General features: G+C 28.3%; 3 protein-coding genes across 7 annotated transcripts; 2 read left to right on the forward strand and 1 right to left on the reverse strand.

Moving 5' to 3' along the window:
• The first annotated feature begins 92 nt into the window (after positions 1–92).
• On the forward strand, positions 93–2,560 carry LOC100871416 (LITAF domain-containing protein). 3 transcript variants are annotated; one of them, XM_003692919.4, is made up of 4 exons: positions 93–239; positions 747–891; positions 973–1,129; positions 1,212–2,560. In XM_003692919.4, exons 2-4 carry the CDS (start codon positions 777–779, stop codon positions 1,315–1,317), a joined length of 378 nt encoding a protein of 125 aa, XP_003692967.1. In that variant the 5' UTR covers positions 93–239; positions 747–776; the 3' UTR covers positions 1,318–2,560. The 3 variants fall into 3 exon arrangements, with proteins under 3 accessions (XP_003692967.1, XP_086766507.1, XP_012340848.1); XM_086910381.1 differs by having other exon boundaries at positions 218–328; XM_012485394.3 differs by having other exon boundaries at positions 237–487.
• Positions 2,381–6,967, forward strand: LOC100870862 (pyruvate dehydrogenase phosphatase regulatory subunit, mitochondrial). Of its 2 annotated transcripts, none has more exons than XR_015292631.1 (14): positions 2,381–3,199; positions 3,285–3,497; positions 3,589–3,752; positions 3,814–3,977; positions 4,067–4,250; positions 4,321–4,526; positions 4,581–4,896; positions 5,038–5,195; positions 5,333–5,481; positions 5,558–5,765; positions 5,848–5,937; positions 6,023–6,202; positions 6,270–6,485; positions 6,677–6,967. XR_015292631.1 is itself a non-coding variant. In XM_003692915.4 (14 exons), the coding sequence occupies exons 1-14, from the start codon at positions 2,952–2,954 to the stop codon at positions 6,884–6,886; spliced, it is 2,691 nt and encodes an 896-aa protein (XP_003692963.2). In that variant the 5' UTR covers positions 2,381–2,951; the 3' UTR covers positions 6,887–6,967. The 2 variants fall into 2 exon arrangements, 1 of the variants encoding a protein (XP_003692963.2); XM_003692915.4 differs by having other exon boundaries at positions 6,285–6,485.
• Positions 6,968–7,008: 41 nt separating this feature from the next.
• On the reverse strand, positions 7,009–17,281 carry Not1 (CCR4-NOT transcription complex subunit 1). 2 transcript variants are annotated; one of them, XM_086910380.1, is made up of 14 exons: positions 16,613–17,281; positions 15,830–16,042; positions 15,205–15,639; positions 14,831–15,127; positions 13,494–14,437; positions 13,272–13,425; positions 12,203–13,204; positions 10,491–12,128; positions 10,154–10,417; positions 9,865–10,082; positions 9,578–9,784; positions 9,380–9,500; positions 7,768–9,296; positions 7,009–7,690 (listed from the first exon to the last, which is right to left on the reverse strand). In XM_086910380.1, exons 1-14 carry the CDS (start codon positions 16,712–16,714, stop codon positions 7,612–7,614), a joined length of 7,203 nt encoding a protein of 2,400 aa, XP_086766506.1. In that variant the 5' UTR covers positions 16,715–17,281; the 3' UTR covers positions 7,009–7,611. The 2 variants fall into 2 exon arrangements, with proteins under 2 accessions (XP_086766506.1, XP_012340948.1); XM_012485494.3 differs by having other exon boundaries at positions 9,374–9,500.
• Between the last annotated feature and the right edge of the window lie 38 nt (positions 17,282–17,319).

The raw sequence follows: 17,319 nt of genomic DNA on the forward strand, positions 1-17,319 counted from the left end.
AAGTAATTTAAATAAAACACAAATTAAAACATTTAACTTTTGAATAATCAATATTATTTTCAATGAAATGTTCATGAAACTTGTGACCTGCCATCTATATATAAATATAAAAATATTTGTTACCTTTTTCGTGTTTATACTTCAAACCTACTAAAATTGTATACATGGATTATATATTTAGATATTACTCATATACTGTTTAAATAATTAGTGAATAACTTACTATTTTTTTTATTAAGGTAGGAAAAATTATAATATACTACTTTTAGATAAAAGTTAATGAAACATTATCGTCATTTGTTATGCTTAACATAATAAATTAGAATGTGTGAGTGTCAGTTGTGATTATGACATTAAATTTCGCAATTAATCAATTGATATTAAAAATATAATAACTATTTTGTTGTTCTTAGTGAATAGTCATATTTTATAATGTAACATAGATTTTAATAGTATAAATATACATGTTTTTTTATAATCTTAAAAGGTAAATTGTTTTATTATTAATGACATATTGATTGTATGAAAATATTTCTAAATGAATCAATAATAAATTGTATAAAATTTATTTATTTTGTTTATGATGTAATGAAATTTTATTTTATTATAATGTAATGAAATTTTTTAAATATATTTATTTAAATACTTGTATTAAAATACTTAGGATTATAAATGTACATTAATAATTTCATTATTGTTTCTCATTTACATATTATATAACTATATATATCTATATTTAATTATAGATAGATACTTAATAATTCTAATAATATACCATGTATAATACTGGACCACCACCACCTTATGAATCACCTCCATATGCACCACCTGGTTATTCACAAACAGTGGGTGGTGTTCCACCTGCTAGTCCTTTTACATCTGCAGAAACTTGTATGTCTCATTTTTATTTTATGTAATTACATTTATATATTAAAGATAAATTGTATACATTAAAAAATTAATTTGTTATAGATACAAGTGGACCAACTATAGTAACAACAATTGTTCCACTTGGACCAGGATCAACACATACAATTTGTCCACATTGTCATGCAGAAATTGATACTACAACGAAAACAGAACCTGGAATGATTGCTTATATATCTGGTGTAGTAATTGCATTAATGGGGTATTTAGAACTATTTTTTTTATTCATTAATTTAATATTGATTAAATATCTTATATGTTATTTTTCATGTAATTTTCAACAGATGCTGGCTTGGATGCTGTTTGATTCCATGCTGTATTGATGAATGTATGGATGTTCATCATAGTTGTCCTAACTGTAAAGCTTATTTGGGACGTTACAGGAGATAAAGTAATACAATAGTATTTATTGCATTTTGTTTTAAAACTATTTGAAAGTTGCATTATATATTGATATATAATATAAAACAATTTTTAATCTTTATTAAAAAATATTTTTAAAGTTTTAAATACACACAATCAAACTTAAATATTTTTCATATAGAAGTTTGATATGTAAATGCACAATGCAAAGTTGCATATGATATTACAAATATATTTGATACTTAATACTTTTAAAAGAAGTCACTAATAATATGGATTTAAATATATTAAATGAAAAAGTTCCTAAAGATTAATTTTGCTGAAATGCTTATAAACTTTTTCATTAAAAAAATATAAAATAATTGAATCAAATGTACAAATGATTATAAAATTTATTAATAATTTTGTTTATAATTATTACATTACAAAATTTTCATATGTAACATATATATAAATTATTTCTTAATTGAAAATATTTTGAGTACTATGGTATTTTTGTTGGATACATAAATGTTATATTAAATATTTCTTTACTTAACGTATTAATGACTGACAGCAAATATAATTAAAAATCTATTTTTTTAAATTGTTAAAAGTATTGAACTTATACAATTTATATCTTATATTTATAAAGCTTAATTTAATGTATGTATATTCTATATATATATATATATATATATATATATATATATATATACACAATATATATACAATATATTAACAACAATATATTATTGAAAATACATATCTTTTGGAAATGATGTGCACTACTGTTTTTTTTTTACAATGATTTTAAAAATTGTATGTTTTTAAACAAAAATAAATACTTTATAATATATAATATATAATAAAAGTTTATATTTTAAAAATAAAATATAATAATAATATTATAATATTAATTAATAATGTCAATATAAAATAAAATTGATGTATTGCATATTATATAATTAATACCCATTTTTAATTTTTAATAAAAATAACAATGTAACAATATAAATATACAATATATGTATTCTTATATATTAATATAATATTATTTATACTTTTTATAAAGTATTTTATAAAAGTATTTTGTTAGTACAATATTGTACAAAATATTTATTTTCAATAAAATAATATGATTTTTATTTTTTTTTATAAATACACAGCATATTTTAATTAATCAAAAATTAATTATTATATAATCTTTATAATATATTTTTATAAATAAATATTGTATTTTATAGAAATAATATTACTATGAATGAAATAAATTTGATTTTCTGAATTACCCATATTATTTTTGACTATTAAGTTTTCAATTTTTTTATATTTTTATTTTTATATAAAACTAAAATTGCAACTTAAATAAATATAAAATATAAATTGATAAATTAATCATATTTTAAATTAAAGTATATTAAATAAAATTAATAAGAATTACATTTATGAAAACATATAAATTCTAACTAAGATTTTAAATTTTGTCTTTAATGTCTTTAATGATATTTTAAAATAAGTATGAAGCGACAATATCGCAGTAAATTGTCTTGCGTTCTGTAACAATCTAACCTTAGTAAAAATGTGATAATTTATAAATTTTATGTTATATAAAAATTTATATCGTTTTTATATGTATATTAGTAAGAAATATTAGATTTATACTTATATATTCTATAACAATGTGGTATCATTCGAAATTATTTTGTAATAAATTTATAACTAAATGGGATAACTTTGTTTTTTATAATTGTAATAAAAGAATAAGACATAGTAGTTCAAAATCTACTATAGAAACAAATGAAAATGTTGATCTTCCTAAGGAAACAAAAGTTGTTATATGTGGAGGTGGTGTTATGGGTGGTGCAGTTGCTTATCATCTTTCACTTATGGGATTAGGATCTCAAACTGTTATAATAGAAAGTGGCAGGTAAATTTTATAATATGTTTTAATTTAAAATATTTTATATTTTATGAATATATGAAAATTTATGTTTATATATTATTGAATTTAGATTAGGAGGTGGAACAACATGGCATACTTCAGGATTAGTAGGAGCTTTTAAGCCAAGTTTAGCACAAGTTAAACTTGCCCAAGACAGCATAGCATTATATAAAGAATTAGAAGAGAAAGGTTTATCAACAGGATGGAAACAATGTGGTAGTCTTTCTTTAGCACGTACAAGAGATCGTATGACTGTATTTAAACGAATGAAAGCACAATCTATGTGAGTAATTAATAACTGTAATTACTAGATAATTATTATAATTATAGATAATTAATTATAATAAACCATAATATTATATAAATATTTTTAGATCCTACAATATTGAATGTAATTTAATTACACCAAAAGAAATACAAGAAATATGTCCATTATTACGAATAGATGATTTAGTTGGTGGATTATGGATTTCAGGAGATGGTGTAGGAGATCCATATAAAATTTGTTTAACACTAATAGAAGAGGCAAGAAAAAAAGGTATTTACACTTTACTTTCATATTATGATTAAATTACAAGATATATTTAATTTCTTTTCAGGTGTTAAAATATTTGAAAATTGTAAAGTTACTAAAATTATTACACAAAATAATAGAATTGAAGCTGTAGAAACAAATCATGGTACTATTGAATGTGAACATTTTGTTAATTGTGCTGGATTTTGGGCACGTAATGTAGGCAAATTAAGTGAACCATATGTAAAGGTTAAATATTTTTTCCTTTTTTTCTTTTTATAATAAGAAAGAAATATAATTATAAATAATTTAAATTCTACATATTTTTCTTTACCTAGGTACCTCTTCATCCTGTAGAACATTATTATTTGCATACAAAACCAATTAATGATTTAGATCCTATGACACCTGTTATAAGAGATTTAGATGGATATATTTATTTTCGTGAAAATAATGGAAGTTTATTAGCTGGTGGTTTTGAACCAGTTGCAAAACCAGCATTTGAAGATGGAACAATACCTGGTTAGTTACAGATTTTTATTTATTATTCATTTTATATAAATTTAAAAATATAAAATAAATTTTAATTTAGAAAGTACAGAAGAAAGATTTTTACCAGAAGATTGGGACCATTTTCATATTTTACTTGAACAAATGCTTTATAGAATTCCAAGTTTAGGAAATGCAATTTTAGAAAAATTATGTAATGGTCCTGAAGCATTTTCTCCAGATTGCAAATGGATAGTTGGCGAAGCACCAGAAATACGCAATTATTATATTGCTGCTGGTATGAAAACAGTAAGTGAAAATAAATTAAAGTTTATTCATAAATAAATAACAAAATTTTCTTAGGTGGGTATATCAGCGGCTGGTGGAGTTGGTCGAGCAACTGCAGAATTAATAGTTAATGGTTCAACATCTTTAGATGTATATGAATTAGATGTATCACGCTTTTTGGGACTTCATAATAATCGTAAATTTTTACGTGATCGAGTAAAAGAAGTTCCTGGAATGCATTATGCTTTACAATATCCGCATCATGAATTTAAAACTGGTAGAAATTTAAGAATGTCTCCAATTTATCCAAAACTTCGAGAAGCTGGAGCTATATTTGGCCAAGTAATGGGATATGAGCGACCATCTTGGTTCCAATTAAATGATGATAATGGTAGGTTTATTAAGTTTTGTAAAAAAAAATATAATTTATGAATATAACATTTTAAATATTAACATTAGTAACATTTATTAATGTATTTGTATTATAAAAAAAGAAACTGGATTTTATTATACAGATTACTTTGCTATACAGATTTAGAGACAATTGATGGATTTCAAAGATGTAAAGTAGCATACACAAATACATTTAGTAAACCTCCATGGTTTGAGTCAGTTTCAAATGAATATGCTGCATGCCGTGAATTTATTGGATTAAGTGATTATTCTTCTTTTACTAAAATTGATTTATGGGTATGATTCATTATTATAAATAGATATAAATATATAAAAAATATATCTATATAAATATACTAATATATATACTAATATATCTATATTATAAATTTTAATTAGATTATAATAATATTTTAATTTATATGTTGTTTTAGTCAAATGGAATGGAAGTAGTAGATTTTTTACAATACTTATGTTCAAATGATGTAGATGTTCCAATAGGAAGTATTATTCATACAGGTGTACAAAATTATCGTGGAGGCTATGAAAATGATTGTAGTTTAGCACGAATTGCTTTCAATCAGTAAGTTATGCAAATTAATCATATATATATATATATATAAAATATATAGTATATAATTATTTTTTTGATATTTAAGTTATATGATGATTGCACCTACCATTCAACAAACTCGATGTAAATATTGGATTAATCGTCATTTACCTGCAGATGGTTCTGTAGCAGTATCTGATGTAACATCAGCATATACAGCAATTTGTATTATGGGTCCTGCTACTAGACAATTATTATCAGAATTAACAGATACTGATCTAAATCCAAAAAATTTCCCATTTTTTACATTTAAGGTAATCATTATTTAATTTTATAATAATTTTAATAATAATTCATATTCAATTTTATTAAATATATTATTTATTTTTTTAAAAGGAATTAGATGTTGGTCTTGCTAATGGAATACGTACAATGAACTTAACTCATACTGGAGAGCTTGGCTATGTCTTATATATTCCAAATGAAGTAAATATCATGCTTTAAGAAATATCTTTTTTAAATTGTAATTTTTATTTTATTTAATATTGATTCATATATCATGCATTTGTAGTTTGCATTACATGTTTATACAAGATTAGTAGATGCTGGCGCTAAATATGGAATAAAACATGCTGGTTACTATGCAACTCGAGCTTTACGAGTTGAAAAATTTTATGCATTTTGGGGTCAAGATTTAGATACCTTTACCACTCCTTTAGAATGTGGACGAACTTGGAGAGTAAAACTTGATGTAGGTATCTTTACAATTTATATAATTTGTAAATAAATTTATAAATTTTTGTATTAATTTTTCAAAGCTATATGTTTAATAGAAAGGAATAAATTTTATTGGAAGAGATGCTCTTTTAAAACAACGCGAAGAAGGTGTAAAACGAAAATATGTACAATTATTATTAAATGATCACGATCCTGAATTGGATACATGGTGTTGGGGTAGTGAACCTATTTTTAGAAATGGAAAATATTGTGGAATGACAACTACTACAGGTTATGGATTTACATTCAAAAAACAGGTATAAATTTAATTTTATTATATACATATTAGATATTAGATGATATATTGTATTTATATTAGATTTATGTTTAATTAATAAATTTATATATTAGTAAATATTTCATATATTATTATTATTTTCGTAAATTTTGAGAAATTGTAAAATATAAACATTTTTTTTGTAAAAATAAGTAATAAATTTGTATTTAGGTTTGTCTTGGATTTGTTCAAAACTTTGATTCACAAGGACGCTCACAAGAGGTGACGAATGAATATATATTATCAGGAGATTATGAAGTAAATGTAGCAGGAATAAAATTTCCTGCAAAATGTCATTTACACAGTCCAAATTTACCAACCAAATTCCCAGATAAGGAAAGGGATTCTTATCATGCAACACGTGATCAACAAGCTATCTAACTTTGACAATATAAATTTTGAATTATGTATAAATGATGTATATAAAGTTTAATAAATTATTTAATAAGTGACAATTATAAATCACTACTTAACATTTCGAGCAAAGGATCACATAAACCACATTTTAATTAATCAGCTTTATCTTTTTTTATAGCTACAATTCTTAAAAAATTACATCAATGTATACTAGTAATTATGTACTATATTACAGATTTCCAAATGCACCATACATTCTGCAAGTACTCCCTAAATGACTTACATAGCACAACATATTAATTTTGGTGACTCAATATACCACTTATTCATAATATATTTATATTCAATTTAACCTACAAAAATTCACTATTACTTCTTGAACACCCTTGTTGTCTTAACTTTTTCATTATGATACGCATTATACTGACATTTGTGCTATAATATTACAATGTCATGGTAACACACTGTTTCAAGTACACTGTTCGAAAGACACGTTTTGTGAGGTTGAATGTTCGTTGCTTTCTAATCGATGCAACAATATTTTTATTAAAATATTAACATAGTAGTCTCGCTTATTCTAGTTCAATTGATACACTTAATATACGGTTATTCAATATCTATCCACCAAAAATTAAGCCCAAAGTATAGTACATCTATTCGTACATTAACAACTTTTTACACGCGATTCTTATTATTTATGTTTTTTTTTTTACTGTACACAAATCGACAATGAAAAATAAAGCATTCTATCACTCTGGAATCTCCGGTTCTGGAGTGGGCTGTACTTGTTTTTGAACCATACACGATCGAGCTATCGACTCGAATAATCTAAAACAATAAAAGTTAAAAAATAAGTAATATATTAAAAATTAATAATTACATATATATTAATTGTAATTACTTACTTTTCGATTTCTGGTGCACAGTGAACAAATTCATGCGTCCAGAATTTATATGTTGGATTTTTAATAAGTTCAACGAAAGTAATGAGAAGACCCCATGGATGAGGTCTATTTACAATAAGTCTCTCAAGAAGAACTCTCGTAATTTGTTCTTGTATCGCTTCTGTATTAGCTTCAGCAAATAAGTATAGAAGAGTGCAACTGAAGTAATGCGTGTGACTGTTAGGATATCGCAATTGATTTGCAATTGCATTTACGAATAAATAACGACCTTCTGTATCGAGATCGACTGCTAAGTTTTGAAATATATCCATATGTGCAGAATGTGCAATAGTAGACATATTAGGAGTATGTCCTTTACTGCGAATAAAAGCTATAGCTTGTGTTCCAACATAAAGTACTAGAGCATTCATTAACTGAATATTATATCGAACACCTGCTTCTTGAGATACTTGTAAATTACTGCGCAATTCAGAAAGAAAAGTAACTGGAGCTCGCGCTTTTAAATACGAATCAAGTTCTTTTTTGAAACTTAATGGTTGTATCATAGACGCAAAATTGGTTAATACTCGAGGAGCATGAGCTATCTCTTGTAGCATATCAACTTTTAAGTTTGGTGTAAATGGATCAGGTAATCGCATATTTCTTGGATATGCACTTAAAATAAGATTTTTCATTTGTATGCAATTAGGTGGAATTACATCACAAAATCCATAATGATAATCACAAAGAAATTCAGGAAAATCGTGTAATAAGACTAATAGTACTCTAAGAGTTCCTTTGTATAATAAAGTAACAGGTTTTGCAAGTTCAGCATTTCGAAGGTATGGTGCAAGATACTTAAATAGATCGATTAAAAGTTGCGCATACATGCCCCAACATTTTTGTTGCGGTGTAATCGCAAGCATACGCCCAATAAAAACTCTGTGTGAAACTAATTCTAGCCAAGCGTAACAAAATCCCGAAGCTTTGGCTGGTCTAAGTATATGTAGCGTATGGCAAAAAGCAGTTAATACTTGATAATTTACTGCTTCTAACACAGGTTCAGGAGCACAAAGCTCCAGGAAAAGCATAATGAAAATTCTGTGATAGGGCAATTGATGAAAATCGGTTCCTCGTATTTCATGATCCTGTAGTAATACACCAGCCACAATTCCCAAAACCTTGTTTAGTAAATTAATTTTTGTGTGAGTATTTGTACTATCACCAGAATGTTTTACCAAAAGCGCGACTAAACGAACAAATGCATCCAACGAATGGAAACATTTTGCACGAACAACTGATGGTGCAGCATTTGTCTCAGCTAAAGCACGATAACACAGATCAACGCACATTTGAGTGCTTAATTTAAAGAATCTTGTTATGAGATCATCAGTTTTAAGAATTCCATGAATGTTCATTTGATGAACAAACATTCCAAAAGCTTTTGTAGGATCACGAGCGTGTGTTGGGTTATGGTGCATTGAAACCCATTCGCGTAATAAATATTCTGTTTTCTCCATCAATCCAGGTGGATCATCAAAATCACGAGCCTATAAAAAACAAACAACATAAATTGTAAATATAAACGTGTGTTCTTGATACCTTAAAATTGGCAGAATTTACTTACTCTCACCTGTAGAATTCCAGAATGAATATGTGCTGTAGGACCAGCAGGAGCTCTATCTGCTAATACTGCTGGATCATGATTAGCACGCAATGATTCCATTAAACTTGTCAGTCTAAATAGTAAAATCCTAAGAAAAATATAAATTTTATTTTATTCCATGTTAATTACTTTATTAAATAATTTTATTATATTAATAATAGTCACCCTTCAGGTGGTGCTCTATGATGAGCTATTCTTGCAAGTATTTCAATTGTATTACATAAATCAGATTCAGTAACATGTGTAGTTTGTCTTTCATCAATTAAATAAAGTTGCATCAATTGCATTGCAAATGCTGTTGCCATAGCATTTCCAGAATCTATAGCTTGAGCCAAAGCTAAATCGTATTGTGGAAGACTAATTAAATGAGATCTAAAAATATAAATATTATTTATTTGATCATAATCAAATAATTTTAATAATTCAATAATATTCTATGAAAAATAAAATACCTAATAAGATAATCAACAGCTTCAAAATTGTATCGAAATTCTTCTCTACATTCCGTTAAACATCGAGTAACGTGTTTGTTTGTCCATTGCATACCATAAGCACGTGGATCTTGAAGACATTTTAGAATGCGTAAATGAAGTTCTCTATATCGTAATATAATTTCCGAATCTACTACGCCGCTAGAAATGGTAGGGCCATCTAATAATCCTTCTACAGCCTAAAATTAGAAATATATAAATTTTATAATTATCGATATATTTTTATCGATATAATTTTATTTTAATATACCTTTTTAAGTAATGCCATAGCAGCACCAGCGTCTCTTGACCTCCGTGTTAGGATAATCGATTCTAAGAGACTATGAAGGGCAGCATGTTGTGGAGGAGGTGCGGCTGGACCCATTGCAGCAAGTAATACTTCAACTTCAGTTGCAAGCTTTTCTAACATGGCTCCAACTTCATCATTACTCACTGCTGCTGCATATGCAGCGACTTGTTGTGCTGTTGCTACTGCAACGGCTGGATTAGCAGCAAATGCAGTTACAGCAGGCTCCTTCAAAAAAATAATTTTTTAAATAATGTAATGTATTAAGACATATAATACATATAATACATAAAATACATACTGTAACAGGTTTTGGCATTAGTAAAGCTTGTGTATCTCGTTCAGATAATGGTAAAAATCCTGGAATATTTCTCGCAAATTCTTCATAAACAGCCATTTGTTGAGGAGTTACTCCGCCAACTTTTAATCTTATTTGTTCAGGCATTCTTTCAGCCTGATATTTAGCTAATGGATCACAATATCTTCTTCCTTCTTGCCGTGCAATTTTTCGTAATTCAATTTCATTTAATAAACGTTTATCCATTTCTGGAATTGCTTTTTCAATAGCTGTTTTTTGTACAAATGCGCAAGCAAGTTCCATATTGTCAGCAGCTACTACATTAGCTGCCTGTTCTGCAAGTTCTTTTTGCTGTGGAGTTGTACCCATCATTGCAGTTAGAAAAGCTTGTTTCAGATTTGTACTAATTGATGCCAAAACTTGATCACGGCAAGTAATCATAGCCATTCCAGCAGTTAAATTACGAACCATATGTCTTGCTGCTGTTCTCATACGAACTTCTTCTGGATCTAACGCAAAATCTTTTCTCACAATCTGTTCACTAGTAGTTAGAGCTATTTTTATTGATCTATCCACTACAGGATGAATCCATTCTTGAATTGCTCTTTCAACAGCTGGACGAACAAACTGTTTTAAATGTGGATGTGTTTGGAATAATGGCAAATTGTTATTAATAGTGATATGCTGAGAAATATTGGCAATGCCTGTTACAGATATATCCATATAATTAAAACGCGGTTCTGGTGGACCAGTAGGTAAAGATGGTGTTGTATTTGCTGGAGCTGTTTGTGGAACAATAGTTCCAGTTGTAGTAGGTCCAACTAATTCTTCAATAGGACCTTGAGATTGTTGTTGATTGTTGTTTGATTCAGATTTTTTATTAGGATGTGATAATTGATACTCTAAATTTCGCAATTTTTCTGGATCTTTTAAATAAAGTGCAGGTTTTAATTCACCAACATCAATACTTAAATTTTTACATAACACTTCGATTTCAAATTTTAAATTAAGTTTTAAATCAGGTTCTTGATGCAATTCTGCTAAAACATTCATAATTGCCATTGTCCAAGGATTAGGTGGACGAAAAACACGACTTTTTGCACAACTTTCTAGTACTTTAGCAACAAAGGGAACAACATAAAGAAGTTCTTGTTGACCTTTATGATATGCTTCAACGAGTAAACTCTTTAAATCTATATCAATATGTAAAATGGGTTTATTTCTGCCAAGGGTTAACATTCCCAACCAATGACCTAAATTTTTTAAAAGTGAACGATCAGAAAAGTTTGCTATTCCTTTATCACTCCGCAATAAAACTTTTATGTTTCTAAATGTTTCTCTAGTAACCATTTTATATACTTCTGGCGATTTCAAACAATCTAAAAAATTTGAATATAAAGCATGGAAATTTAATTCTATGCTTGCACGTTTCATTACTAAATACTGAGCCATCCAAGGCCAATATTCTTCTGTGACAATTTCCCGAATTTCATCACATTTTTGTTGTAAATTGAGTTGACTAAGGTTATTAAAGATAAATGCTGTTTTATCTTGTAAAGCTTCCGGTGGTGTCGTAATTTTTTCTTCTTTATCTGTTGCTACTAATAATGTATCAATGTTTGTTGCATTAGCAATGGAAGGCTAAAATTAAATAAAGAAATTATAAATAATAATAAAAATGCACATATGATTGTTAAAATTATATTTTTACTTACTCTAGCTGAGAGAGAAGTGGTTGGAGTCGTAGACGATTTCGCTTGAGTAGTACTTGTTGTTATTGTTGTTGTTGTAATAGTTTTATATGGCGTAGTAACTGGTGCCAACATAGCTGCTAAAGTTTTTGGGAGAACTGGACCTTGAGGTCTCGTGGGAGGCTCCTGCCCCTGTAATCCATATTCTATATACTCAATTAAATGTGGTGGGAACTCACTGAAATGTTGAATTGCCCTGACATGCTCACAGTATGTTTGGTAGTCTTTTAAACGGCTCTTGAAACGATCCAGAGCTGTTATGCCAAAGTAATACATCTTGCTGCCTTCTGGTTTCCTAAGTGCATCCAACACAAATCTCAAAGCTAATCCAAGTGTCATATAGCTATTAATCAACCCTCTTTCGATAATTCCTCCAAATAGTTGTGCCGTAATTTGTAACTCTTTATCTGGGTATTGAGGAAAAAATCGGTATTCCTCGAATAAGTTTCTTAACATACAATTGAATACTTCTCTCTCTCTTTTACTACCAGAATCTTGAAACTTTTTTAACATATCAAGAACTTCATCAATTGATAAAGTCGGATGTGGTGGATGATTGTATATACGCTGAAAGTAACTATTTGCTTCATCTTCAATTTCTTTGGAAACATTTTGTGCCATATCAGGAAATAAGTTTGATGTTTCAGGTATTCTCGCTTTTTCAATGCCTGTTGGTGGCCCAAGTCGTCCTAATCCTCCAATCGTTGTACTACCAGGTAAGACAGATGGTCCTTGTGTACCAACTGGTCCTGAATGTAATTGCGAAGATAATGGCAACATCGGAAATGGACTTGGGGAAGGTCCCATGAGACGAGAAGGAGAACCAGGTGCTGATACTAAAGGTCCAAGAGCACCTGGTAAATTAAATGCAGAACTACTTGGTGGACCAAGACTGGAACCCAAACCCATAGATGCAAGACTTGAACTTAAATTTCCAAGTGGATCCACTTGTTTTGAAGAAAACAACTAGAAAATTATGTAAGATATATTTAAGAATAAAAATAGATGCAAAAAATTATATTAATTTCAATACTTGTCCTCCCAAAGTTGCTGGATTAAAAGGTTCCAATCCACGATGTCGTAAAACTCCTGGCGGAGGAGGTCTATTCATTGTACTTTTACTCAACATTAGACTACAATTTTGTACCATTGTCATTATTGCCTCTGAACATTCTTGAGATACACTACTGCAAAATAAATTAATAATAAGGAAATATTATTTACATTAAAAATATTCATAATATAATCAACATACCCAGCACACACTTGCAAGCAAGCAAGCATTGTTGTTAATGTTTCTTGAGGGAGTTGACTTGCTTTTGGTACAGTAAGATCTTCTTTTATACCAGGTCCCATAACTTGAGGACAACGTCTTTGTAAAAACTTTACACACGCAGTAACAAATACTTCTCCTTGTTCTCTAATTTTATCTGTCAACCATTTTTCTAATTTTAAATATTCTCTTCTTGAAGCTAAACAAGCTAAGTCAATAACAAATGGATATGATTGAGCAGTCAATAAATGAGTTAATGCTTTAAGATCTTGAGCAACATCAAGAATACGAGATAATCTTGTTTGATCATGATCTCCACGTATATACCATTCCGCCATAGCATGCATAATAATAGATTTTATTTTAACTGTATTTCCATGCCATGCGTGATGTAAAATAACAGCCGAATTTGGATGATTTCCCAAAAAAATAGGCATCAATGTACTAAGTAATTCTTGTCTGAGTAAAGTAATAGGAGCATTAATCTGTAATAATGCCAATACAAGAACATCAGGGCAGTGTTGAATGGGCCATTTAAATATTTCTTGAACTGGTCCATATAATCCTCTTTCTGCCATATGCAAGAGTAATTCAACTACATTTAAAGATCTCCAAGTTTGTGCTTCTTTACTATCACTTTCTGGTGCTGCTTTCAATACATCAACAGTTACAGAATGATATGGATAATCAGCAAAACAAAATATATCAGGACACTTTAAAATTTGTTGTACTAGAGAAAACTGTCCTTCTACATTGTCCCAATGACGATAAAAAAGTTCCACAGGAAACATATCTGGAGGATATCCTTGATGTTGCAAGCCCAACCTTAATCCTGTGATTAATAAATTCAATCCTTGTCTATCTTTAATAATGAATTCTGCATGATCTAATTTAACTATTACTTCATTCCAGGATAATGTTGATTGCTGCAATTAATAATAAAATTAAATTAAAATTTAATAGATTATTGAATATTAATTATTAACTCTTTCGCTACTACGGGCGACTATAATCGCTCTGTACAAAATAAGTGATTATAATCGTTCTACATAAGGTGCCATGTATTATACGATATGATGAGCGATTAAAATTATTGCACATCGAGTATTTTTCTCTGGAAATGTAGCATCAATATTTCATTTTTATTATCAATTTTTTTTTTTTAATAAACACGTCAAAGCAACGATCTTTCTCAAGCACCATGCATATTTTTAGTGCGGCGGCTCGTTCAGCAGAAGTCGGAGTAGCAAACCATTTTTCTAATTCACTGACTTCACCGCGGCGGAGAAGTCGCCCGTAGCAAAAAAATTAATGCTTACAATTTCTTTTAATGCTTGAACAAAAACTTCAATATTCCATGTAGAAGGAGCGGAATTATCACTTGATTTCTCCTTATTTGCATCTTGTGTAGTTCCAGAATTACTCCAAAATGATTGTAATCCTCCAGCATCATCAAGATTATTACAGCTACGTGCCATATGAGCTAAAACTCTAGCTGCACATGCTGGAGAAATTTCTCGAGCTCCTAAGCCAGCTAAAGCTGAACGACATTCTTCAACACTACTAGTAAATCCATATCCTAATTCCATAATCAATTCTACTAGAGAATTCCCATCCTAAAATGCACATATAATAACAGATTTTTAATTTGTGATATAATAATTTTATATAGTTATTACTATTAATTAATTACCATTTGGTTAACAGCCATGTTTAATTCGATTTTGGTTTGCGGAGTTTCCCCGTTATCTGGGTACAAGAGTGGTGCTAGCACCACTGGTACCAGTTCACGGGGAAAATCGCGCCTTAAATTCTTGAGAAATTTTTCTTTTGCTTCAGATAAAAGGCCAAATTGATTGGCTGAATGAAAAGCCTGAGATAATATAAGATGAAGAACTTCAGGCAATGAATCGTGCAATCCTTCTTCGTGATGTCTATTGCTTGTCTCAGAATTAATGTAATTTTTTATCAATTCAGGCAGCTGTTTTTGTATGTGTTCTAAAGCTAATGTACGAATTTCAGTATTCTCAGAATGCAATAATGCAATTGCAAATGCAACTTCTTGTACTAGAGTTAAACCAAGTACCTTTTTTAAACGTAAAAAAAACTTTGGTGATGGATTCAAAGTCTGAAAAATAAAATTAAAATTAATAAAGGTTATTTAAAAATTTAATATATAAAAGTTTGATAAAAGTTTGATAAAAAAATTTGATAAAATGATATATTATACAGAAATATTTAACATATATATCAATCTATACAAATATACATATATCACTTTTGATATAATCTTAACCTACATAAAAAATAAAATAAACCTTTTGTTGATGAAATGGATGATCTATAGCAAAGCACAGATTAGAAATAAAAGAAGGTTTGCTAAGAAGATTAGTACACTCTTGTTTTAGAAGTTGCACTTGAAAATAATCTTTTGCACTTGATTCTGGAGGTTCTCCTGTTGAAAAGTCGATGCACGAGAGTAAAGAGCGCAGCAAATGTCTGTCTGCCTCCAAACCCTTCCACTGCACCAGCTATAATACAATAAAAAAGTTTTAGAATAGAGTGATATATGAAATATCTACATAAAAATAAACATATTAAATATGACTTCTATGACATTATTATTATATGTTCAGTAAAAAAATAAAATATGAGAGATTATTACTTTGAACTTTGAACAAAATAAATATTTCAGAGCTCTTATTTTTATTAAATATATTGAAAAATATATTTGTTAAATTAAATTTTTATTCTTAATAATTTTTCAATAAGAAGAGTTGAAAAATATACAGAGTTTCATCGTTCGAAATAATACGTTGGAACACATACAAATTACGGAAAGAGGCTAAGTTCAAGATGTATTTCATGCCGCGTGAATATTCAATTGCCAATAATTATAAAATAAATCTATTAATCTGTATATACATTTATATTTATTGTTTTTAGCAAAATACTCTATTTTAATAACTAAAATTAAATAAAATTTATAATAATATTCACAAAGCATATTGCGCTGTTTCGAGGACGGCGTGTGATGAATAGAAGGTGGAAGGGGTGGACATAAGAGATGCAGTAGTACAACAGGTTTTTTTTCTACTTACAACTGATATTTCTTGGCAGCTGTCCCGAAAATTTTTCTTATTTAAATTCGCAACCAAATAACTGATTTGTGACAAAGTAAAAGACAACGAGTCCAGGTTCATAGTTCCATGAATACGACCTCGAAAGCTTCAAACGTGTTTGAAGCTTTCTTCGGTATCCACGAATTGCCTCCCCGGATTCTCTCCTCGTTAAAAGCATGAAAACTACATTGGCACAGTCCTGCGACCAACATCGGGATTAATATTTTGAAATACAATTTCAAACCAACGTCATGGCGAGCACAACAAGATAATACTGAAAACGTAACACTACTTCAAGATCACACCATACAACCAGTCACACTCTACTGGTCTCTTTTTCCATCTACTTCGGTAGACTTCTACCTCTACAAGACAACCGGTTGAATATTTCTTTAAATCATCACTAGAGAGCGTTAATATTCAAACTAAAATTATTATTGCATTTTTATATTTTATATTATTAATTTTTACATAGTTATAAAGTATATCTATATATATTTAATTATAAAGAATATGTGAAACCAATGTTTTTATTTTATAATTATATCGATTAAAAAACAACTAAATTTGTTTAGTCTTTGATTAAATGATTGTGACAAGACGATCAACTTTAATATGATTATTATTTCACTAGTAAATAAACATTTATTAAAATATTTTCCAAAATAGAATAAAATTATGAATTT

Source organism: Apis florea, unplaced genomic scaffold, assembly GCF_048593485.1.
Source record: "Apis florea isolate Af1SG1 unplaced genomic scaffold, ASM4859348v1 contig_3170_pilon, whole genome shotgun sequence".
NCBI classification, from domain to species: Eukaryota; Metazoa; Arthropoda; class Insecta; order Hymenoptera; family Apidae; genus Apis; species Apis florea.